General features: G+C 44.5%; 1 protein-coding gene across 1 annotated transcript; it reads right to left on the reverse strand.

Annotated features, from left to right (window-relative positions):
- Positions 1-425: 425 nt before the first annotated feature.
- On the reverse strand, positions 426-27,061 carry LOC115379120 (cadherin-20-like). The gene is made up of 11 exons (XM_030079824.1): positions 26,843-27,061; positions 21,690-21,984; positions 20,971-21,090; positions 17,999-18,166; positions 16,817-17,004; positions 15,976-16,229; positions 8,291-8,427; positions 6,839-6,960; positions 5,436-5,553; positions 3,694-3,945; positions 426-946 (listed from the first exon to the last, which is right to left on the reverse strand). Exons 1-11 carry the CDS (start codon positions 27,059-27,061, stop codon positions 426-428), a joined length of 2,394 nt encoding a protein of 797 aa, XP_029935684.1.

Consider the following 27,061-nt stretch of genomic DNA (forward strand, 5'->3'; position numbering starts at 1 on the left):
GCGTGCATCGCCGAGCTCTTTGAACCAAAGGGCCGCGCCTGTGGCTCGGTCAGTCCGGGGGAGTTAACGTGTGCTTTGAAGCCGTTCCTTTGCTCGGCCTCGCGAGGCTGCCAATCCATCCCTCTCTGAAGCCCCTCCCTTGGGGGAGCGTTAGAGCTGGCTCACACCGCTCCTCCAGGCACCTCAGGCCTTCAAGGCTGTGGAGAATCAGGCAAGGTTTAGGCAGGAATGCTGGCGCTACAGTCGGGGATGTGGAGCTGGGCACACCCGTCGTACGGCTTTATTTCTTTTCGTCTTCTCGCTCGCTGTTTCGGTTTTTGTCTCGATTTTGTCCGTTTGTCTCTCTTTGTCGTTTTCTGTATCCAATCTGTGTGATTTTTTTCAGATTTAAAAAAAAAGAAAAGGCATGGTTCCGGTGTTCCCTCCTACCACAGAGGAGGATTGTTTGTATCCAGCACCCCGTACATCTCGGCTAGCTTTTTGAAGCGAGGCCCCCAGTCATTGAGATAGTCGTACTCGTGGTCGGTGTTGGACGTTCCCGACTGGAGCGAGCTGAGCGACTCGGCCACCGAGCCTTCGCCCTCGTAGGCGTAGGTCTGCAGGGAGTCGTACGGCGGGGCGCACGGGTCCATGTCGGCCTCCAGGAGCTTGGCCAGGACGTAGCCGTGGACGTTGCTGTCCCCGCCGCCGCCGCCCATCACGCAGGCCTGCGGGACGTAGCGCGACAGGCTCTCGATCTCCGGCAGCATGTCCTGCCTCATCTTGCCCAGGTGGTGGTGGGCCTCGCGCGGGTTCCACATGGCGGCGATGTCGAAGGCCTCCGTGTCCTCCTCACCGCCGCCTTCGTCGTCGTAGCGGACGATGTTCTCGTGCACGTTCTCCTCCTCGTCGCACAGGTAGGGCTTCTTGCGGTGGGTGCGCAGGGAGAGCATGAGCAGGATCATCACTGGAAGGAAGGAGGGAGAGGCAGCGTGAGCAGTCGGCACAGGAACGGGACAGAGAGATTTCAACGAAGCCAGAATCCACCCAAATTAACAGCCCACCTGACTGTGACCAGCCAGTATGGTGGTACCTTTAACAAAACTTGAACCTGCAACACTCTAACTCTGCATTATGTTGTACGGGATAAAATACAGGTAAAATGGGCTAATTTATCAGAGAATATTCTTCTGTATGGTCTTTGTGTTGTTATTATTTTAACCCACCTGTAATTATTGATAACTTTGTTTTTCTGGGCCATAGCCACCTGAATCCACAGGTGGAAATGAATCCACACGACTAAAACCGAGCAGGACTTTGTCACAAAAGTGAGGACTTGAGACAGACCCGACAGTTTCCAAATTATGCAGGACTCTTGTCACCCTCTCTCTTTTATACCTCAAGCGGTTACAAATTATGTTACTATTATGTTGATTTCTCTGCCTTTGATGTTGATTTCTCTGCCTCTTTCTGCTGTTTTTTATTGCTGCTGTTTTTAAATGTGTTCTGATGTTTTTAAATGTGTTCTGTATGGCTTGAGTGCTAAGAAAGGTGCCTTTAAATAAAATGTATTATTATTATTATTATTATTATTATTATTATTATTATTATTATTACACTTAAAATAAGACATGATCACCTCAGAAGTAACTTGTTTTTAGACAATTTTCACTTGTTTCAAGTGAATTTTCACTTTTTCCACTGGCAAATTTTGCCAATGAAACAAGCAAATTTTCAAGTGAAAATTGTCTAAAAACAAGTTACTTCTGAGGTGATCATGTCTTATTTTAAGTGTAATGAGATATTTTGACTAGAAATAAGACAAATATTCTTGGTAAGATTTTGAGTTTTTGCAGTGTAGGCAGCACAATGAGCACTTTAAACGTACATTTGGAGAACTTTTTTTTTAGCTATATGTGTGTGTTTAATGTTAATTTATTATCTTTGTAGCGTGAATCTGATGTGAATTTATTATCTTTGCCTGTTTCTATAGGCATGCATGTATTATTTACTCTTAATTGAGGTCTTTTGTGGGCGTGACGGAGGGAACAAGCACTGTCATTTCCATTTTTATGGATGAAATAAACTTGACTTGAAATTCTTAGCAACAACAACCTCGACGATGGCTTGAATTTGGCAGGGAAGGTGCTCAGATAGTGGGGCTGGGGAACTAGAAAGTTGAACCGAATTGTCAATTCCAGTTTAATTCTGCGACTTGATTTCACTCCACGGCAAAATCCCAAATCCCGTTCATCACACACCAATGGATCGAGGAACTCTGTATAAACAAATAAAGAGAAGTTTGATGTGTTTCAGTATTTAAAGCTGCAGGCTGAGGCTTATGATGAGAGTGAGGGATCGACAACTGATATTAAAACACCTGTACTGATATTTCTGACTCGGTGCCACAATTTGAGGTCCTGTGAAATCCCTAGACAGACATGTAGTCTTATTTTTTTCAAGCGCTGCTTTCAGAGGGAAGTAACAAAGGCTATATTCAGACAGGAAGTATAAATACACGAGCAATTTTGTCCACAGATCTGAGGCGACTGGTGTACTTTCAAGTCTGAAGTGAGAGAGAGAGAGAGAGAGAGAGAGAGATAGCGAGGGGACAAAATCAAAACAAAACATAACAGAATTCGTCCTTTTCAGACAAAATAGCTGGTTTTGAAATGCAATTCAAATGACATCTCTAAAGGCTGTGCAAATGAGGAGATTTCATGCTCTCATTCCGGAGGAAATATCTGAGCTAACAGAAAACATGACCTCAGTTGGCGCGCACACGCTTCTGCCGTTGCCATGACGACTAATGAAAGGAAATGACCGCCGTCTGAACACGCAAACCCGTCCCAGATTATCCAAAGCCATAATTTGGTTTTTGCCAGAGTTTTCTTTCTTTCTTTCTTTCTTTCTTTCTCCTCATCTCAATGTGCTGAGTGGAGTGTTTTTTCATCTCGGCGCTGCCTTGCGTTACGCTCTGCTTCCTGTCAATCACCCGGCGGCGACAAGACGAAATGAAAGTCTCCTCCAGGACATAATCCCTCAAAAAACATGTTGCCTTGGAAGCTTTATTGTACAAGAGCCTGCAATAAATATTGCCAGAAACATCCTCGCTGCGGAGTGTGACCCCGTGCGTTCTGAGCGGACGTAATCAAGTCTGTTTTCAAGTGACGCGCGTCGTTCCTTTGAAGAAAGACACTGCTATATGATTTTTTTTCCCAGCGTTAATTTTTTAATTAGCTGATACCCATCGGTGCTAATTCGAAACGAGTTTTACTTTCATGCCCGCCGTGATTTTGTAAGAATATGTGTCACATTTTCAAATTGTGGGTGTTTCATTCATTAAGGAACAAGACTCTTCAAATGTTTTTTTTATAAATATTAATTGAATATTCATATCGCCGCTGTCGTGTGAAAACCTCAGTAACCCCAATTTCATGTTTGAACTCCATTTTGGAGATTACATGGTTCCTCAATATGGCCTGATAAAATTCAAGCCTTTTTATGAAATGCTCCCAAACCCAAACTCAAACTTGCAGGAAGACACGACTGTTTTTTTGTAGTTTGTACAAAGTCGACGTGTTAGAGATGTGAAGTTGTAGCCCGACAGGAACAGTAGATCAGATCTGATGGGATGGCACAGCTTCGGTGACAGACGGTCGCCGGCTCCTCTCTCCACAATTGACTTCATCACGGCAGCAGATTATAACTCACCCAGCAGGACGAAGATGCAGGCCAGGATGGCGATGAGGGCTCCTCGGCTCAGGCTGGCGGGCAGGCTGTAGGCCTCGGCGTTGCAGGACATGACGTTGCCCTCCTGGTCGCAGCTGCACACACGGATGGTCAGCGTGCTGGTGCTGCTCTGGACCGGCTGCTCGCCGTCGGAGATGAAGATTGGCAGGTAGAAGACGGTCTGGTCCTGCTGGGACCAGCCGCCACGCCGCGTCAGGATCCACGCCGTGTTGTCTGGAGGGGAGAGACAAGGACGGGTCGGGCTCAGGTTAACTTCGTTTTTTTTACTGCCACACGAGAACAAGCCTCTGGAATTTGCTCTCAGCACAGATTCAACAACAATATCGCTGACATTTACAGATGACAAGCTTCAGTGCACAACTGAACGTGAACACAGCAGATAGACAATGCAGAGTGCAAAGCTTTGGGGAAAAAAACAAACAAAAAAAAAACAAAAAACATTCGGATTCACGGGACATGTCAGCTAACCGCGACAAAGTTTGGTGTCGTGGGAGTTTGAGTGGAGGATTTGTACAACTTGTGGGAAGAAATGATGATTAAAGGTGGTGCATACAGCGTTCCAACATCAACAAATCATTACCAAATAAACTCGGAGTCGGTTTGGTTGCGAGCCTTTACTGGCCTCCACTGCATTTTGCATTGTGAAGCTTCCTGAATTTGAGGGAAAATCTGCTGCATGGCACAAAAGCACGGAGAAAGCAGCAGTTCTTACAGCACAAACAGCGAGTTTCTCCCGGTGAGAGACGGTGGAAAGATAGAAAACCCTTTGCGCACGAGAAAATAAGAGGGTATATATGGGAAATGAGGTCTTAATATGTGGAAATTTCAAGCACTAACAGTATCATCGATGTGACACAGAGGCTATCATGCTGTATGATGCTGAAAATGATATATTAATGTAAAATTTGGAGTATGCATTTGAAAATAACCTTTTGTGTGCTGTGGTTGGAGGGTCAAATACAGTTGTCCCTCACTATAACACGGTTCACCTTTCGTGGCATCGCAGTTTCGTGGATTTTTTTTTTTTGTGCAATTTTGCATGTTTTTTTTTTTTTTTTTTTTTTTTTACAGCACATTGTGTTCTGCGTCCTGATTGGCTAAGGGACTGTAGACCATTGTCAATCAATCTCCTCCGTGCTGTGTCTCCTGCACAGTACAGAATGCGTTCAGCTTGCCAAATATACATAAATCTTCGATCGCTATAATACTGGACTTATTTTTCTACGAAGGTTTGAACTTTGAGAGTGTTTAAACAAGAGAGAAAAGTGAGAAAATGTTAATGCCTGTCTGAGAAAAGTGTATAAAGTGTGTAGTGAGGGGTTTTACAGCCTTAAAACATCTAGAATAATTGTAAAAAATAAAGCTGACTACTTCGCGGATTTCGCCTATTGCGGGTTATTTTTTAGAACGTAACTCCTGCGATAAACGAGGGACCACTGTAGAGGAAAAATGGTGCATTATCATCTTTACCTGGTGTGGACAAAGTGTAAGTGCCTTGCTCAAAGACAGCAGAGGCAAGCTGACCGGGTTTCCCCCAGCAGCGGCTTGAAAGGGAAAGCCTCACACTACGAGCTTGCCTCTCTAACCTTTAAGGCTACCAACCCCCCCCCCCATGCCAAGTGTTTGTTTGTCTTTGCAGCGGTGATGCGAGCTGGCAGGGCGGCGGGGCGACTGTTGCCAGGGGAAACCGTCTGGACCGCTACCTTGGTTGTCTCTCAGCGTGAAGTTTGGGTTGTTGGCGGCTTCCGGAGCCAAGCTGTAGTAGAAGTGCTGTCCGCCCAGGGGCTCATCTGGATCCACTGCCGTCACCGTCTGGATCAGCTGCATGACGTCAGCAGCACACACACACACACACACACACACACACACGGGCAGAGAGTCAGGTCACAGAGCAGCAGAGGCATACAGATTAGCGGCTTTGATGGCGCTCGTGTGCGCATTCAACCTGACGTGCAGTGTTAAATGTTAATGATCTTAAAATCTATTCTCAGAAACTCCTCATTCACCCTCAAAGTGCCTCTGCTAGACACTCGAAACATGCCATTCATGTTTGTTAACCTCTGTAAATTTACTGTAAATTCTATTTTTAATAAAGCTCAGAAAGAACTTCGGGACATTTTTCATACGGAAATCTAATACATGTACACCATACATATTGATATATGTGTTATTTGTACATGTGCACATATGAAAACAACATTGTTGTGGTGGCTGGTGACTCAAAACACTGGGGAGGATGCATATGATAGACTTATGTGCCATTTTTGAGGTGTATTTAATATGAATATACATGCCATGGAAATCCTCTTTATGTACATATATTACATGTCTGTATGGGCATAAGTTGAGCTTAATGGAACTGTGAAAGACTTGGACTTTAATAGACTTTGGAGAGACTTAATTAATAGCATTTTTAACCACTAAGATATTGTGGTCAATTTAATTTCTCTGCCTTGGTATTAATAAGAGTAAACAAACGAGACCATGTTGATTGGTAGCCTCTGTTTCATGCTGGTGGTGCCGTCATGTTTATCATATTTAAGGCCACGTTTCCCATAAACGAAGATGATATTGCTATTTTTTTTGTTTGTTTGTTTGTTTTCTCTGGAAGAACAGCGCCCTCTTCCTGTGTTGTGTCGTAAAGCAACCCAGCAGATTTCCTGGAGTCGTCAGGCCGATGGTCCCTCTTGCTGATTGTCTCGTTTGTTTCATGGAAATTAGACGAAGGCGATGATGATTTATTCATATTATCACTTGTAATAGAACTTTATGCCTTTATGTTTTCACGCATGCCCATCGAAGCTCACATGTTAAATCATTTTTTGACAGGCTGCCTGGTGGCCTGGCGGGGAGAGAGATCACCTAACAACCAGAGGTTCACGGGTTTGAGAGGATAAAGGACAGAGTGTCCATTAGCAGCCATTTGTCCCGTGAAGGTGTCCTTGAGCAAGACACTGAAACAGCCATTACCTGCTGATTCATGGTGAGGCCTTCTGGATAAGGGCATCAGCCACCAAGATGCCTCAAATGTCTTAAATGTAACCCGCTGTAACACACCGACCGCCTTGTGATGCAAAATGTGGTTAAAGCGAGAAGGTTTCGTTACCTGCCCCGCTTTGGCATTTTCGCAGACGTAAGCCTCAAAGTACTGCGTCAGCGAGGGAGGATTATCATTCACATCCATGACTTTCACCGCCACCGACACGCTCGCGATCTGCGTGGGGTTATCTGTAAGAAAACACACACACACACACACACACACACACACACACTGGTCAGACGTCTTCAGGCTGAGATATGGACTTCCAGGTCCTGCTGAGCTCGCTTTGTGCCTCTCTTCATCTCGCCCTCGTTTACAGTGAGCCGGCTGCACATTATAGGGCTCCCTCCCACCGCCATTACAATTCTATTATTCTCCATTACCAATCAGCCATTTGCATACCTTAACCAGCTGTGTAATAGGCAGTAGAAACCCAATTAGTGGGCAGTAACTACTTTCTCAGGTTTCATCAAATGATCAATCAATCAGTGGCATAACTTTGCCCCCCCCGTAGGTCGAAGCTGCAGGCAGCGATGTTGGCCTGTGTGTGTGTGTGTATATGTGTGTGTGTATGCATGTGTACATGTGTGGCTTATAGAGTCAGCACTTGAGAGAGCATTAAAATGTGCAAAAGTCAAAGCGGCGTTAATTTGATCGAGTTTCACGGGAGCAAAAGCCGCTTGAGTGAAAATCCAACGTGGCACATTTAGAAGCAGCAGCGTTGTGTGAGCTTCAGGTGTTCAAACACACCTTTCACCGCACACAAACACCTGTCTCTCTGTCACCTGTGCGTGTCTAGTGGAGCAGAGCACCTTTAAGGTTTGACCTAGAAAGATAATTTGTTCATTTCTATTGTGATTTAATTAATAGAAACTTATAAACGACACTGGGACCAAATGCAGGGTTAAAGTGTAGAAAATAATGATCATCTGGAGTCTGAGCTGAGATTTTTGGTTTGATAGGTTTGATAATGTGTTACTTCCTTCATTAATATGTGTGCTTGAATACAATAACTGTCTCTTTATTGTTGTTTTTTTGTCTAATTTTCCCTCCCTCATTATGTCTGTTTCTCTTTCATTTTCTCTGTGCCTGTTAGTCCATCACCGTCCCCGTCTGTGCCCTCTCTCGCCCTCTGTGTTTCCTTCACATGTTTAATTAGCCACGGTGCGGGGCGTTATTTAATTAGTCATTAATTCAATTACCCTCTCCTTTTAGGTGTGTCTACCAAACAGAGACAAACAGACAAACAAAGCAAAGGGGGCGGGGGGATGAAGGTGACTTTCTGCACCCGTCGCTACCAGCTGTGTGCAGATCTGCAGGACATTTCCTGCTCTAGATTATATAACCTCGCAGGATTTGTTTGCCAAAGCGTCGTTTTTTTGTATCGTGCGTGAGTGTAATGCGTGTTTATTTCCATCCATCTGGTGCTGCATGAGGTCTTTTCTAGGTACAGGTAAGCTGTGATCATGAAAAAGCTTTTTTTTTTTTGTCTTTGTGTGTCTGTGTGTTGTGACCTACTCATCTCCATGGCGAGGACGGTGATGTTGTGCCAGGCGACTTCCTCTCGGTCCAGCGACCGCACCGTCATCAGCGACCCGGAAGTGATTTCGATGTAGAAGTACTTCCCGGGGTCGCTGGATCTCTCGATGGAGTACCTGGTGACACGAATACAACATATTACACATTCAGTATCAGCGATGCCTCTGCGTAAATCTCACTTTTGTGTTTCGGAGGTGATAATCCCAGCTCAGGGAGTGGGTGGGCATGTGGCGAGCACGCACACACAGACGCATACCAGCGTGTGCGCCATGTGTGCATCTCTGTGATAAGGCGTCAGGCAGCCAGGTTTTGAAGGCACAATAAGAAGAAGAAGCTCATCCACGGATGTGATAAGGCTTAATCAGAGAATCTGCTCCTTCTGCCAAACCAGCGCCGGGGATACACAGACCTGCAGCGTGCCGCGCTGGCTCATCTCCTGCCACCGTGGGCCGCTTTCCAAAATGTTCCTCTGAGAGTGACACGCAACAACGGGCAGACACACAGAAGGCAGATGAGGAGGAGGAGGAGGAGGAGAGGCAGGCTAATGCGGAGCACAGCCTCCTCCAGGCTGCCGCAGACAAACCTTTGGCACAGAAACGTGTTTGTGTAACAGTGAGATAGCACTTCTCCATACGTGACCACCGCTCACTGGCAGACTTTCTGCTCTGTCCCTGAGCAGGTAAAGGTGAAGAAAAAGTGTGTGTGTGGGTCTGTTTTGACTACCTTCAGGGACACACACCAGACTTCAGACCCCACACTGCAAAAACTCAAAATCTTACCAAGATTATTTGTCTTATTTCAAGTCAAAAATGTCTTATTACTAGTCAAAATATCTCATTGCACTTAAAATAAGAGATGATCACCTCAGAAGTAACTTGTTTTTAGACAATTGTCTCTTGTTTCAAGTGAAAATTTGCTTGAAACAAGTGAAAATTTGCTTGTTTCATTGGCAAAATTTGTTTCTTGTTTCTAGCTAATTTTCACTTATTTCTAGTGAATTTTCACTTTTTCCACTGGCAAATTTTGTCAATGAAACAAGCAAATTTTCACTTGTTTCAAGTGAATTTTTACTTGAAACAAGTGAAAATTGTCTAAAAACAATTTACTTCTGAGGTGATCATGTCTAATGAGATATTTTTGACTTGAAATAAGACAAATAATCTTGGTAAGATTTTGCGTTTTTGCAGTGCAGTAAGTGGGGACAGCTTGTAAAATTGGTGACAAAAGTGAAATCCCCATTTAGAAAAAGCTGCTTTTTGGAGTCAGTGGTTAAGGTTAGGGTTAGATTAAGGTAAGGAGTATGTAGTTATTATGGCTGGGGTTAGGTTACGTCTGCAGAAAATGAATGAAAGTCTATGTAATGTCCCCCAAAGTGACATAATAAATCTCTATCAGATATGCCGTTTTTCATCAATTTCAACTGAAGCCTGGTGTGTTTGCTGTACAACCTTGGTGTGGTTCATTTGGGTGAACACAGCCATGGCATTCAGGTGTGGACCAAAACAAATACACCGCTTGCAAGAGCTGATCTCGGCTCACAAGTAAACCCAAGTGTGATTTGACCCGAATGCAGGAAGGGAACCAAACGCGCAACATTTAATTATTACAGGTTGTGGTAGGGAAGCGTTAAGTCTCCAGACATGCCGATGTGTGACTGCAGCGTGTCTTCTTTGGAAAGAGTGGATCAACGCGTCCAGCAGCATCTTCCAAATGTGTTTGGTCCGAAAACCACAGCAGGATCAGTGCCAGTGTCACTGACTGTAACTGCGACATGAGCTCTGTGTTCTCTGTGCTCGCTTGATTTCCATGATAGCCATGTGCTCTTGCAAAAAAACGCGTTCACATTTTCTACTGGTTTATATTTCCGAGCAATGCATGAAAGATTTTGCAAGTACCTTTCCGGCCTTGTCCCTTCCAGCACGGCCCTCAGCAAATGTTTTCTATTTTCTGGTCTGCTTGAATTTGTTTGAAACCAAATCGGTCCAAATAGAAAACATACCAAAAGAATGAATTTCAGTTTTCTGATTTGCACCAGGCAAACAGACTTATGGGTGAGGAAGCACCCAAAGTCTGTTATCATTATTTTTATTATTATTATTCTTATTGTTGAACCTTTATTTAACTAGGTGAGTCCCGTTGAGATTACTGCATCTCTTTTTCGAGCGAGCCCTGCATGGTCAAGATGGCAGAAATACGATATTTCAAAACAAAAGCACACAAACAAACATGAAAAACACTTAGAACAAAACATTCGCTGACTCAATAAAATCCAATGCCTTAAAGACAAGACGAGACAAGAGAAAGCAGATCTGGCGAGGGAAACAATTACAAACCTCCAACTGGAGCAAAACGATTCCTATTCAAAACCAAGACTGAAGCAAGCAGTACACAGCGTACCTGCGGCTGTAAAGCTTTAAGATGAAGGACTTTGTTAAGCATCTAGAGAGACGTAGATCTATTTACAGGAGCTGCACCACAATTTTCAACATCCAAGTACTCAGTGCACAGAAGACTGAAGACCACTGTATGTCAGTATATAAATATCAAGGTGGAAACGATTCTTAAATCAGCATTTACACCATCATGAGACACCAGAACTCTCCACTGAAACCCCAAATTAATGAAACTGTTAAGGGGTTAGCAGCTCCTGAAGTCACCCATTTAATAGTAGGAAAACAGAGGCTACATTACTGCCTTTAAAGGAACAGTTAGTCAAAATAGAAAAAAAAAAAAAAAAAAAACATAATCTGATCATCCAGCTGATCCTGCGCCAGTTTTCCATTGCAAACTGTATCGATCCGCATAGGACTTTGTTTGACTTGTGGGCGGATAGATACAGTTTGCCGGTGCAGAAAATAGTTCCTAATGAAGCTCTTCATCACTGAGGGCTGAGGATTATGCTCGGTATTCAAGTCATTGTTTTTGGAAATGACAAATACCCATCCAGCCCCACTGTGTTAGGGTGATAAGGAGACAGACTGGAAACCTCACCAAATCACATAGAAACCACAGTATCTGGACGGGTCGATTGCAATAGAGGCAATTAGGAAACTATCTTTGTATTTTTGGTGAACTATTCGTTTGATTTCAAAGATGGACACCATGACTGGCCGATATCAGATTTTTCTTAAAATGCCAGCTTCAGCTTGATGTATTGGTTAAAACCTTGCATCTGTGCTCTTCTTTCTCCTGTGTGTGTGTTAGTGTGTATGTGTGTGTTAGTGGTTGCATGTTGGGTTTGCAGAGAACAGTGTGTATTTTGGACTCTGTGCCAAAAGGAAACAGACCCAGTCGTGACAGGCACATCCACGGCTGGGAAGGATCCCCCTAAAGGTTCTCTATTAATATCACTCCTACAGACAAGAGGAGGGGCTGGTGTGTGTGTGTGTGTGTGTGTGTTTGTATGTGTTTGTCATATTGCAGGTGAAGCCAGCGCATTATATGGTGCGTTTGCTTGTATGCCATTTACGTGGGCTTGGATGAGTCTGCCAGCCATACTCTAAAGTGCAGGACAGATCACGTAACAGGGAAACGAGGCAGACAAAGACAGAGAGACAGAGCGAGAGAGCAAGGAAGCCGCCTCTCGCACGATGTTCCTCCTCGCTGTAAAGGTCACCTGCTGCTCGTCGTCCTTATCTGTCATGTAGTGATGTTCGCCGCGCGATTTGGCCGCGGCTCTGCAACTGTCACCCTGAGCCATGCTTCCTACTGCTGCGCTTGCCGGCACGCCATTGTACTGCAAAACCTCTCAGCTGATTCCACATCAGCTATCAGTAACCGAGAGGCTTCAGCTCCACTTGTTCCGCAACTCTTTTCGGCTCTGTAGAGATCCTTTATGCATTCAGCGGCGGCTCTGGGGATTTCAGTGAAATGTGATATTTAGATCAGGGCTGACAGCACTGATCTCCCTTCTCTTCAGGAATCAGCTGTTTTTCAGTTAATTGTCATCGGCAAATTTCCCGAACTCAACTCAACTCAACTTTATTTATAAAGCCCTTTAAAACAACCAGAACTGCAACAAAGTGCACTGCAAAAACGCAAAATCTTACCAAGATTATTTGTCTTATTTCAAGTCAAAAATGTCTTATTTCTAGTCAAAATATCTCATTACACTTAAAATAAGACATGATCGCCTCAGAAGTAAATTGTTTTTAGACAATTTTCACTTGTTTCAAGTGAAAATTCACTTGAAACAAGTGAAAATTTGCTTGTTTCATTGGCAAAATTTGCCAGTGGAAAAAGTGAAAATTCATTTGAAATAAGTGAAAATTAGCTAGAAACAAGAAACCAATGAAACAAGCAAATTTTCACTTGAAACAAGAGACAATTGTCTCAAAACAAGTTACTTTTGAGGTGATCATGTCTTATTTTAAGTGTAATGAGATATTTTGACAAGTAATAAGACATTTTTGACTTGAAATAAGACAAATAATCTTGGTAAGATTTTGAGTTTTTGCAGTGTGCTGTACAAAAATAGGCAATAACAGGAAAATAAATAAATATTAAAATAATTGTTCATTGTTTTTAATGTTTCTAAAACAACTTAAAAACAATAAAACAATTTAAACACAATAAAACAATTAAAAACAAATAAAACAATAAATAAAACAAACCATAAAACACTAAAGCAGAAGCAGAGTCTCATGTGGGGTTGAAGGCCAAGGAATAAAAATGGGTTTTAAGACGAGTTTTAAAAGCATCAAATGCCAAGTGTGAGCGAGTCCAGAGATCAAGTTTCTCATGTGAAGAGAACAGCAGGTAAACAGAGTCCACATGTGGCCCCTTTTCTGTTGTGTGGCACCGGTTTGACTCGACTTGACCCGGCAAGGCTTTTTTAGTTTCCCAATGAGCAAAAGTTGGGGATTGTACCTCGACCCAGGCGCTATTTTTGGAATCGCCTCTGTCAAGGTTCCATGTGAACTGAGGCGATACTGAAGGATGATGTGAAAACACAGCAGCCCACGAGTTAGTCATAGAGAAAATAAGCACCTGTGTACAAATAGGGAAATACCAAAGCAAGACTCATGAAACTTAAATCGCAGTTGATCATCTAACCATCTAAAAAATTACTATTTTTTTTTTCACAAATCTCTCAGTCACACTAATATTGTTTATGTGAGGTAGCTATTTTGAGTTGGTCTTGCTGATCTTTTAAAAAATAAAACGTGTGTGGGGAGACAGAGGGAAAAGCATCTATGCAGTCAGAGGAGACAGCACAAAGACACACACACACACACACACACACACACATGCACGTATGCACACAGCATAGAAACACACTCACTTCAGCTTTATGTCACATACACACAGGTATATACACACAAACTGATGCACACACTCACATACACAAATGCACACTGACTTGTACATGCACGCACATTCACACACACTAAAACACACTAAAACACACAGTATTTTACCTTTAAAGTCACACACACACGTGCACTTGTTCACACACACATGCACAACACGTAGACAGCTAAAGCACAGTTAATGCACTCGCTATACACACATACACACATACACACGCAAACGTGCAAACACACGCATACAAGCCTACGCACACATTCAAAGACACACACAGCACACAAACAACACAAACACCCTTTTATGTCACACACAAATACACAAATATACACACACACTCATACAGAAAAGATGGCAGTTACTACAGCTGCCATTATCACACACACACACACACACACAAACACACACGTGTGCACACGCACTTAGAAATACACATATATGCACGTGCATAGACACAGGCAAGCACACACAAATACAGAGCACACAAACATACTTACATCATCTTTTATGACACACACACACACACACACACACACACACACACATGCACAACACAAAAGCATCTAAAATACTACTTACTACACTTCTACTGTATGTCACACACACACACACACACACACATTCATGCATGCACGCATAGACACAAGCAAGCACACAGTTACCTCAGCGTTTATGTCACATTCACACACACACACACACGCACACGCACACAGCAGCAGCAACTATATCATCTATATCCATTTCCTGTGTACTACTTTTAGCCCTAATAGAGGCTGTAAAACGGACAGCTGGGACGGGGTGCAGCCTGAGCCGTGTGAAACACTCATTTACTGCAGCAGTCATTGATTCCTTCAGATGATTAATAGCCTAATTAAATGCTTTATGTCTAATTAGTTCATGAGAGGTTCGGTCTGGACAGTCAACCCACCACGCTCCCCGTACCGCAACATCTGTTCTATTAGAGCACAAAACATATTCTCCCTAATTGAGAGAAGAAGAAAAAGTCCTTCTCTAATCTCTGTATCCTGACTAATTGTCGGGTCTTTAAAATTGTCAGTTTATGATCAACATTATTATGTTTGCCCTCCTCATCCTCATCTCCATAATTATTAGTCTTCCGGTGTGGCATTTCCCACCACAGATGTTGATAAACGGTGGCTCAGATGTGCCCCCTGTGCAGGAGCTGCCTGTTGGCCATGCGCTGTCCTGAGAGAGGACGTTGTGATGCTGCCCCCAGCTGGCTGAGAGGGAGCATTACATCTGGAACAGCCCTATGAATGTGTGGAGTGGAATTATTTGACCTTTTTACTGTAATTTACAGTTGGAGAGACTGATACAGGTTTGATCCCTCTTGAGCATCTCGATAAGACCCTTCAACCATGTTTTTTACCTCTTTTAATAGCATTTTTGTTACCTTCTTAATTCATTTTCATGGCCATTGACGGCTGGGAGCATGCCAAAGGAAATTCTGAACAACTTGGTTGCAGTGGCGATAAAATGAATCACTCTATCTCTATGTCTGTACGTCTGTCTGTCTTATCTCTTGACAACTCTCCAATCTCCAATCCATCTTGCATGTCTCTGGAATGGAGGAAGCTCACCTGAACATGCAATAAAAATGAACGGAACTAGTAATTGAACCCGGGCTTGACCCTGTGGATAGCAATTTTCCTGCATGGTACCCATTCTGATAATAATGCAATGCTTTCTTTATCCACATGAGAAAAATTCCTCAGGTGCTTGCTGACAAGGAGTCTTGAAGTCCAATCCTCTAGTTAACAAATTATATCCTGACTCACTGCGTAAGCCAGCTGCCAAAGTTAAAGCATAGCCCTGATCGTTTTCAACTAGGGGCCTATTTTTCAATCTCTTTCATCATACCAGTCACCCAAAATCTCATCAATTGCTGCACTGTAGAGCTATTAAGGTCTTGCTTGCCTGACTGCATCTCTCCAACCCAGTCCCATGGGGCCAATAGACAATTCAAAAAACAACCTGGTAAGCCTTCAAAGCCTGTCTTTTTCAAAACACCAATTGCCTCAAAGTAGTGCAAAATAATGAAAACTGTCAGCTCGCAGATAAACTGAAAATTAAATATAAATGTAGCATTACAGAGAAAGTGTCGATAATGATGAAAATTGCATGCTTTGGGTGCTTTTGAGGTCGTATTCATTGGCCTGCTCGGAATGTATGAAGAGCTGCGCGCCTTCGCAAAACAAGACACTTTTTAAATATTCAGAATCGATTGGTATCCTAGAAGGCAATGGGAAAATATGTTCATAAGCTCAGAGTTGTAAAAACCACATGAAAACAGGGCAGTGCGGGTGAGTTTGTTGTCTGGCTGTCATTGTGCTCACCTCACAGTGTTGTTGGCAGCGTCTGGATCCCTCGCTGAGACTGTTTTCACCACTGTCCCGATCTCAGCATCCTCTGGCAGCTCGATGTAGTAGGCCGGAGAGTCGAACACCGGGGGCTCGTCCACGTCCTCTACGCTCACGTGTACGATGGTGACGTCCTTGAAGGGCCCGCGGTGGCGGAGAGCGGGATCCAGGTGGATGTTGGCGCCCTCCACCTTGAGAGTGTAACTGGGCTTGTTCTCAAAGTTGAGCGGCTGGTGGGGAAACGCACACAGATCCAGGCTAAGGACTCAGGGTACAGTGTGAGGCATCAGAACATATGACGTTTACAGATAGCACAGATGTAGCCAAAGGACAAATGGTGCTTTATAAACTTCTACTGTAATTCCCCTCAGTTGTAAAAGGGAATTTCCATCATGAGTTGCTTTTTGTGTTGTTATATTGTTTGCATAAACACCCACTGCCTATATAGTACTGTTCTGGATCAATGCATCGACACAAGGAATTTATAATAAACTATGCCAAAATAAGGATTGATATCTCACTGTTAACAATGTTATCAGATGAGAGGAAGGCTCACAAACGTACATAATATTATATGAAATGTCTTAGGCTTTAAACATTGCAATGTCAATGCATTTAGTTGCAGATTGCAAATAAAACTTATCTTGCTGCTATGCCACTGGACAGCTCTCCTACAGAACTCCAGCACCAGTAAATTACATGGAAGTGAAGTGGTGTTTTAGTTGCACCATGTGAATGCATCATGGGTGTCATAAATTCAAAATTATGACTGCCACAATCATGATTGTCATAAACTCCCTTGTCTGTGACCATGTACCTTTTTTATAGTGATGATGCCGAATAGATTGGTGGGGTCAGTGCTGATGTCAAAGGTGTCCCTGCCATCTCCATCAATGATGCTGTACTTCATCTCAGCGTTGGGCCCAGTATCCCTGTCTTTAGCCCAGATACGACCCACCACTGACCCCACTGGAGCCGACTCTGGGACGCTCATCTGATAAAGCCCTGGGAGAGAGAAAGAGAGAGAGGAAACAAGTGAACAGACTGAAACGTTCTGCTTTACACATTTGTCCTCTAGAGGGAGCCAGGCCCCCTTCAATCATCTCCACAGCTACATTCCAGACAGAATCACATCTCAGACAGCCTACAACAAACGGCTCCGCGGACGCCTCACAACTGGGTTATATACCGTCTCGTGGGTCAGCTTGAATTTCATCTACTATTTAACCTCAAAACGTAGGTGACAGCTGTCCAATTTGTGTCTCGTCCCTACAGTCCAAAGCGAAATGCTCACACATTGTGCTTGTCAGAGGGGAATCCCTGAAGCTCTTCAGAATGGATTAAAGCTCCATCTAAGTGATGGCACTAATTGGGAGAAGAGGGATGGAGGTGGAAGTGGAAGTGGGTGGTGGCAGGGTGCTCTCATTGTCTCCGGGTGAAGCCACCCGTTAGCCAGGCCAAGATGCCTGTGGACAGCTAGACAAACCCCTGACCTCCAGAGCAGGATAATGACAGCAGCAGAAATGGGGATAATCAAAGAGACAGCTTGGGGCGACTGGTGACCGAGGGAAGGAGAGGAATGTGGGGGTGGAGGAGGCTGGGGGGTAAATGGCTGGGGACTTGTGGCCAAAGACGGGAGGGAGTAGGACGTAGGAGCTAACCAGTTGGAGAGAGAAGAAATATGAGGTGGATCGCGAAAGGACGTGTGGTATTTCAAGGCTAGTCTCTGCCACTGCTGTGGTAAGGGGGCTTAATTAGAGTGGGTTTACCACCCATGTTAAAAAGCACACTCTCACCGTGCGTCACTAGGGATGAAAGTCTTCATCCAATGGATTACAGATGTTGCAGACGTAGAGGTCCTACTTTTTACTGCAGGCACACTGCCACAAATTGTTCAGACCATTTCAATTTCTCTGCCTTTTGAGACGTCAGAGTATCAAAAGGGACTGGAGGAGGGAAGTGAGGCTTTGGTGCAAGGAAGCGTTGGCCAATTTCTTACTCTGATCAAACATGGGTGGGTTGTCGTTGATGTCGGTGAGAGTGATGTTGATGGTGGTTGTCCCGGCCAGCCCACCCAGCTGGCCGCCCATGTCCTTTGCCTGGATGACCACGGTGTAGTTTTCCTTGGTCTCTCTGTCCATGTCTGCCAGGGAGACACGGACCAGGCCTGAGAAGAAAGAGAAAGAAAAACAGTGCACACAAAGTAAGATGAGGTGAATATAAGGTCAGCGACTAGGAACTGGTGACACAGATTAGGGTCATGTGTCCGAGCGACGGATGGTTTCAGGGAATGTCAACACTCGCAATGAACCAGACAAAATTCAAACGGGTTGACGAGACTGTTTTTGTGATGAAACCTCTGGTCCTATTCGCCATAAGTAGTTATTTATGTGAACCCGGGGGCTTCAAATCAAAGCTGCAGAAGGCAATGTTTTTATGAAGAAAAACAACAGCTATCTTATCAACCCAAATCACAAAGTAGGGCTCCGTCTGCAATTAGGAACCCACAGATTTGGTCTTCTTGCCCAAATAATATTCTTAATCAAAAACAAAATCTGTCTCCCAGCCATTGTGAGAACATGCTCCAAAATAACCAGAGTGCCTCGCTCAGTGCCTAGCTTCGTTTTATGAGCAGCAGGCCGGGATGAAGGCCCAGGACATTCTGGAGGACAGAACTCATGTCCTCCACCCTCGGTTTGAAACGCCCCCCCCTCCGGCGCCTCCCGCACCTCCCCGAGTGTGCTAGCCGACTGACACAGCATCATTTGTCCCCGATGCCGTTCCACTTGTGAACGAAACGCTCAGAGGGGACTCTGACCCCTGCATGCCTGCCTTAACGCCCGTGGACTTCCATCATGGTCATGTTGAACTATATTTATGCTCCTTTTTCAGATATTTACTAATGCATGCGCACTTTGAGACCCATATTGCCTCGACATTGCCTTTGCTTCATTTACATCTGTGTTTGTGATTGTTTTGTGTATGTTTTTACCATGCCCAAAATCAAAATACCCTGTGTGGATTACTAAGATTGTATTAAACTGAATTGATGTTGAGTACAATCACTTGTTCGCCTACAAAAAACTGTCTCTTAAACATCAGTGAGCACTGTGAGAAGGCTGGACTCACCATGTTAGATATTTTGCCTCTGTGACTGTCATCCCTTTGGTATCATTTGGTAAAAAGTGATAATTTTCTCAGAAATGGGGTTGCTTTTCATTGCTATTTGCTAGTTTTACATGTAAAGCGTATGGTATTTTCTACCTGATTGCAACAAGTTTAAACCTGGCAGTTCGATTTGCCTTAGAGAGAAAACTACAGTGGTGATGTCACTCTAATCAACAATCCATTGTTACTGCTGAGATTCACACATGCGAACCCTTGCAAGATGGCGAAAAATTCAGCCAAGCTCTAGCAAAGTTTATGTTGGAGTGGGAAATAAAGGGAAAAAAAAAAAAAAAGAGTGCATGTCGGAGAGTTTTGGAGTGTTAGCGCTCAAGTTTTACGTTGTGTTCACAGTGCCAGCAGCCAGATTGCTGTACTTCTGACCAATTTGGACTAGCTGATTGCTGGCTGAAGTGCCAGTGGTGTTTCAGTGATAGATGGAACATACAGCAAGAGCACTACATGATTGGCTGCTGATGGCCAATGCCGTCTCAATCCTTCAGCTGCAAATTTCTATGCTGACAAACAGTGAAAAGAGGGGGCGGCGGTAAACATTCGCTGATTTTACCCCGGTTGTGGAAAATTGATCGATTTGCTGGAGCCTGGTGACTTGAGTCGCCGGAAAAGTAAACGCACAGTTCCTATAAGTCGGTCTTTCAGTTTCATATTCACACTTTGGGGATTCGGCTGTGCAGGGACACTTTGACAGGACATACGGGGACTGACGGACTTGTGGTTGGGGGAACTGAAGCGGCTGACCTTTCTGTTGCTTAAAATGTGCTGGAGTTTTTTGATTAAGGTGTTTTTTTTTTTTTTTTAATAAGATGAGCTGCATGCCTTTCCCGCTTGTTATTTCAAGTGGAAAAGTCACACTTAGACCTCAGCATGTTATTAAAGCTCAGAGAACCGGAGTGCCAGAAGTTAGAAATATAGCAACTTCCAACAAAAGAGCACCACACTTCAAACAGGTTTTTCAGTAGTCTCATAGCAACAACAGGAGCAATGCTGAGTGCTTCCCACATTCAGAGGTGCCTGACACACAGCAGCTCAAGGTGTGGATTGCCAAAATCAGAGTGGTGTGTTACAGACTCAGAGACGGGGTTGGAAATGAACACTGGCTTAATTTTACCTGTGGTTTGTAAGTTTGAATCACATTATGGCAGTGTTGTTAACCAGCAGTCGCTGATGCTGTTCCAAATTCATCACTAGCTCGTAAAATAATACAGTAGCGGGTGAAATTTGGGATCGTCTGACACAAAAACCACGACAAGGTAAGGAACGCCACTCTAAAAAAGAGAGCTAGAAAACACGGATATGTAACTACAAAAATATTCTAAGGTTAAAAAATAAAAATCCTTTATGGGTAGGGCTACATCATAATATTAAAAAGTACTCCAAATGATATTGACAAAGACTGTACAAACAGTTCAAGTTGAAGTTAAAAGTTCAATGTCCTTAATGACATACTTAACATGAGAATACTACAATAAATTCAGTCAAAAAAAACCTTTTTTTTTCCTTTCAATAAGTTTTTTTTCAGTCAAGGAGAAAAACATCATTGATGTTTCTTTAATGGACTTCTACTTTTCTACTTTTTTTGTTTGTGGTTAATCCTGGAATAATAAAAATTGGATGAAAAAAAGCCACCTTGGAGTCGCCTCGGAGTATTTTTGTAATTACTTCTGCCACTAAATTTGGAGGATGAAAAAGTAAGTTGCCCTTGTTCCAGACAGAGTTTTTTTTTTTTTTCCAGTTAAAGTTTGTAGTGGTTTTTTGGGGAGTCTTGAAGCAGTTGCGCAGCCATACCGGTCTTGGCATCCACCGAGAAGTACGGCTGGCCCTCCAGGATGCTGTAGACCACACGTGCGCTGTTGCCATATGTGGGGTCATCCGCATCGGTAGCAGTGAGCTGGATCACAGATGTTCCTGTGGAAAGATGGAGGCGAGGAGGGAGAGGAGCGACAAAACGAGGGTAAGGAGAAAAGTTGATGGGGGTGCACGATGAGGAGCAAAGAGAGGGAGGAGAGGGAGATGAGGAGAGGCCGGTCATTTAACGGGGTTATGATATGAACTAAGTTTCTCCATCTCCGAGAGAGCGGCTGCAGCTGTTAAAGCTCCAAGAATTAACTATGCTTATTTACTTCAAGGCAACTACAAAAGTAGGTTTATGAATAGTGGATGAAGCAGATGGAGACTAGTCTGTAAGAACAAGCAGTCTCAAGCAACAGCGGTAATACTGCAGGGCTCTTATGCACTTTGCTATTGTTCACCATGGCTGCAAACTCACAACAGCAGCGGCGGCGGCAGCAGCAGCAGCGGCGGCGGCTTTTCTTTAGAACAAACAGCACAAGTGAAAAGGCAACAGTGTACTTTCTGTCTCTGTCTGGAAAGTCTATGCCTGTTCATCTGTCTGCCTTTATCTGTCGGCTTGCCTGCCTACCTGTCTGCCTGCCTGTTTGTCAGCCCCCCACCTGCCTCCTTCTTCCCCTTCCTGCCTGCGTGTCTGTCATTCGCAACCCACTTACCTATTTTGGACATTTCAGGTACGGTGGCCTGGTAGGGTCCGTCCAGGAACTTTGGCTCGTTGTCGTTGATGTCCTGGATCTTGACGATGAACTCGGACTCGGGCTCCAGGGGCCTGTCCGTCAGGCGGTTCCGGGCCTGGGCGCGCAGGACGTACTGGGCTTTCACTTCCCTGTCCAGCCGCTGGATGGCGTGGATGTCGCCCGTGCTGTCGTCGATGGTGAACGTGGTGCCCGCGCCCTCGCCCGTCAGGATGTACTTAATCGAGCCGTCTCCTTCGTCCATGTCTGAGTGGAGCTGGAGCAAATGAATCAAATAAAAGTCTTACTCCACGATGCAAAAACGGCCCATTTTGGAAAAGAAAAATCACAATCTGTTATCGTTTCAGTGGCAATCTGCACGCCCTGCATTTGTGTTCATTGCTGTGGTATTTTTGCACTGCACTTCCCTGAATCACCCGTCAATCAAACAGCGTAGGTGGGCCTGTGACGTCGCTTTCTTTCAGCGTTTCTGCCGGTTGGAGTCTGAGTCTCTGTAGGTTTTCTTTGTTTGTTCAGTCATGGTGGTTATGTTCATGCGAGCTGCCCACTTCTTCTACATAAACCGCTGTTGCTGCAGCTGGAAATGTCAAACACATCACTTCTGGTGCGCCTGAAGATTTGTTTTTCCAGGTAAGACCTTCCCTGACACTCCCTGACAGTGTTTTCCCACAAATTCTCATAAGCCGGGTGTGAGCGTAAGTACAGGAAAACGGTTATTTATTTATATGAAAATGCCAGATTACATTAAAGGTGCACTACGCAGAATTGCCAGGGGTGCACTGAAGTGTGGACCCCGTGCACTCACCTATCAAAAACTGGAATCATCATGTAATTTGGTGTTTGATTTGTTTGGTGATTCCATGTTTTATTCCATTTTTTTTCTTTAAATGTGAGGGATATATATATGATATATTCCTGGATATATTGTAGATGTATGCAAATAGGCAAACTATATATAGATATTATCAACGCATCGCTTAATTGGACGATTTTGTCAATTAACCAAGGACATGCAGAGGTGATATGTGGTAATGTGTGCAATTTAATAGCTGTAAGCAGAGATCTAATCACGGCTTGCTCCCCTGATCAGTTTCATTGTTGCCATTGGCCCTGCAGTGCAATCAGAGGCCTTTTGTGCCCTGTGAGTGCAAATGCCAGCCTGTTGATGTGCAATCACCTCTTATTTTGTCCTTAGAGGGGTCTCTCCGTGTGATGAGCACTTGCAGCCCTCACTGGCAGAGCGGAATTAAATCCCCCCATTGACGTCTGTCTCACATATAATCAACCGGCGGATACAGTGAGCCCTCTAAGTGCTGCACAACACAGCGCCCACAAATCCGGCGCCGACTTTAAAACACTATACTTTGGTGATGCTTCAGACAGAGCTGCTAGCCCTCATGCACGGTGTGTGAGTCTCACACAAATGAGCCTTCTCACACACACACACACACACACACTCGGCAACACACTTCCCATTTGTCACGCTGTGAATCCCCAAGTCCTGTTTCCCCCCCAAATTAATAACAATCAGACATGAAATACAGCCCTCACACAGTGCTGAGCTGCGAGTCCGTTACGCAAATTTGCATGTCCTGGTACAGTGATGTCACTTCTAATCGGCTTCTGTTCATTCTCTACAGCTTTTCCTTAATGTTAGCCATAACCAACGTGTGCCATAACCCAAGCCTTGATCCTCACCTTGACAAATAAACCAAAATGACCATCCAGAATGTAAAAAATGTCATCGTTGTACTAGGAGATGCAAACTTGCGCCCTCTACAGGCTGAGCTGGGAGCGCGCCACAGGTTGCCATGGTGAACAGCTGAGTCCGCCTCACACAGGCAGGGTGATAACCATGGACGAGGTCCAATATTAGGACATTTTTTCACAAAAACTCTAAAAACTAAGTAAGTTGTGAGCCACCAGCCAATGTTTTTTTTTCGAGTTTACTCTTAGAAGTGTTTGCTTATTAATCTTATGGTAATCTTTCTTGTTAGTTAAGCATTATCTATACTAATGAGCTGCAGAATTGGATGTTATTTCCATAATCATAAATTCATACGAAAATCTTAATAAATAGATGTTTTCAACAAGAACATGAGACTTTTTGGTGCAATCTGAGATTAGAGTATGTTTTTAGGCTATTATACTATTATAAATACTATTATACTATACTATAATTATATTTAATTAAGGAGAGTTTGTGAGTTTGGTCTCCAACTATGGAAGGCATTTTTCTGATTCAGGCTGACCACAAGCAGTGATGACATGATAGCCACTTAACTGTGGTTATCTGTTGGGTTATTCATAAATTCCTTCCTTCAGGACATCACAGGAGGCAGGGAGAGTGCACTGGAGCTATCATCTGAATTCTCTCTCTCTCTCACATTTGATTTGTGCATGGATTACGTTAAATTATGGCATTTTAAATGTTCTTAAATGTTAACTCCTTGCGGGGAGAACAAGTTGTTGAGGCAAAGAGAGGTAGAGAGAGACAGAGAGAGAGAGGTAGAAGGTAAGAGTTAAGACACTATAGTCAGGATTCCCATGGTCATGAAATTGCTGGAAAGTTTTGCTAACTAATTTTGAGGTAATGTTCCCTTGTCTGACCATAAAAGCTCGATAGCTGCGCAGCGTAAATCATGCCTGTGTGTGTGCTGACTCAGCAGGGCTAATATTAAATGAGAAAAGTGACAAAATATGATATTATTATATCCATGTGATGTCAGCCAAGTCTCATTTTTTACTCGCCATGCTAAAGATAGAAGAGCGAGCACAGCTTTTATTGGCTCTAGGACTGAAGGAAAGTTTAAATTTCATGCAGGTATCATGGTATCTGAGTAAATGATCATCTTAACATGAAGAGTTATTGAGATGTTACCTCTGTTTGTCCAGAGAGACTAAAATGGGGAGGGCTGGGTGATAGGAGCGACCCGGTGAGGAGCATAGATCAAAAATACTACCCAATAAATGCAAATTAGGAAAAAGAAAAAGTCTTATGAAAAAGGTCTTGGTGCTTAAGGCAAACAAAATAAATAGGCCCACTATGGGAAAAAATAACACTCCCACTCCGACCCCCTCCATGGGAGCAAATCTCACTCTAAGCTGATGTCGAAAGCTGGCTGCCCTGCTTCAGATTAGCCCGCTCCCTTTTCCCCGGCGACCGAGAGCGGCATGACGAAGCGAAAGTTGACGTACCGCCGAAACTTCGCAACTACACCGCTCGTTGTTATTATTCCGGTGATAGCTGCAGCTGCAATCTTCACAATACCTGTCATTGCAACGAAGCAGACAATGCAGCTTTCCCTATCTCCCTGGACAACATGCCCACCTGCACTCTCCTCCCAGCAAAAGCTTTGCTCAGCTCAGCTCGGCCCAGAATAGATTTTTTAATCAACACCCCATTGTGGGCTTCAGCCCCGTGTCTCCTGGTGATATATCTCAAGCCGATCCCTTCCCTCCACCTCCACCTCCTCCTCCTCATCCCCTTTCTCCTCCACTGATCCTTCCTTTCCACCCGGGCCTATGAAAGGAGGGAGTTTGACACTCAGGCTATCAATTACCTGCTTGGTCTCGGCCCCAGCCCAAAGCCCAGACCCCCGACATCCCTAAGGCTCAGAATACTAAGTCTGCACCATGCCTCGGCAGACGGGAGGTAAGGTAGGCGAGCTGCGGGGAAAAACACAAAAAAGGAGATGAGGCAGGCTACATCTCTCTCTCTCTGTGCCTTGTCATATCCCACAATGCCTTCCATCCTGAGTGGCTCTCTGGGTAGTAGCCCGGCCTGTCAGAAACACTCATTTCATTCAAGCTCGGAGGGGTGGGAGGGCACCGGCTTTAAAGGAAATCAGTGGAGGAACGCTAAATGGGAAAGAGGAAGAGAGGTGGTGGGGGTGGAGAGGTGAGGCGGATGTGAATGTGCCGCGGATACCGTGAGGGATTTTTCATGCTACAGATACTGTGAGGGTTTTTTTTTCTTTTGGCAGGAGATGCACTGCACGGGCTGTGCTCCCTCAGGACTTGTTACTCTTCAATCCAGTCAGAGCAGATGACTTTTGGGAATCTCGCATTCCCTCTGTATTCCCAAGTCCTGGCAGCGAAATTATTCCGTAACACTAATTAGGCAGGTTTGCGGCGATCCCAGAGGGGGATTTCAGAGGATGGAGAGATTACCGCTGTCGCATTTTAAAGTCAATGTAGTCGACCGAGGCAGCAGCAAATTCAATCAAAGATCTGGAGCCGCAGCCTCATAGACAAATTTTCAGATTAGGAAAGCGGATATTTAAGCATTTGCGAGAAGAGAGTATATTAATGTCTTACATCCTAGTTTTGACAGCATGCTCCATGGGATACTGACTATATTCAGTGCAGTGCAGCACTAGTCAGTTTCTTATTAGGCCATAAAAAAAAGCACATATACTGAAGTTATCTGATTTCAAAAATGGCTTGCAAGCAAAAAATATGACAACTCTGAGAGCACAAAGAAGAGATTGTTTCAGAAAGTTAACGACTGTTTCTGCGGCAGTTTTCCAGATTGTTGTGTCTTGCGGCGGACGATGACTGGATTTACAATTATCGATCAAATGTTCAATCCACTTTAGCGGCTGAGCGATCAAAGCGCCCCTTTGTGAGCGTCCCCCCCCCCCACCCGTGTGCCCGTTCTCCGTCTTTTCAGAACATGTCAGTCGTGTGTAGATGTGCCGTCTACCTCTGTGGAACGGGGCCGACTGAGCGAAGCCCCGGTTCGACTCAATTAACTCAGTCGCTATTGTCTGGCTTCCCATCAAAGCGGACAGAAGGGGGCCTAACGTACTATGGAGGCAGTGCATCCAGGGATTAAATTGGGATTTCTTTTTTTTTTTTTTTTTTTTTTGTGCAGGCAGAGGAGCTTGCTTTGCACTTGCTTGCCAGCCATGATCTTTCCTTTTGCGTTCATGCACTTAGCTGCAACCCGGCAGCAGCTAACCTCCTGCACAGATCTTTCAAAACTCTTAATAGTGACCTGTTTCTCTACTCGGCCAGGGAAATCGATACAAGGCCACGGTGTCTGTGTTCTCCGCTTTGCACCTTGATATACGCGCTTGTGTATGTCCATAGGCGCGGTGGACACCGACCTTCCCGATGTAGAGCGGCTCCAGGCCGGTGTACTCCTCCAGGACGAAGAACTGGTTCCACACCCAGCCTCGCTTCACCCTCTGGAGCGGCGCCGACCCGCTCGCCCTGCCGTTCTCCGCCGGCTCACCCAGAAGGCCGTGAGGCAGAAGGGTCAGCACGCCGACGGCCACGGGGAGCAACATGCGGGCGACTCTCCGGACGTGCAGCCGGTCTCCCAT

The sequence above is a fragment of the Myripristis murdjan genome, chromosome 20 (assembly GCF_902150065.1).
Source record: "Myripristis murdjan chromosome 20, fMyrMur1.1, whole genome shotgun sequence".
Lineage (NCBI taxonomy): Eukaryota > Metazoa > Chordata > Actinopteri > Holocentriformes > Holocentridae > Myripristis > Myripristis murdjan.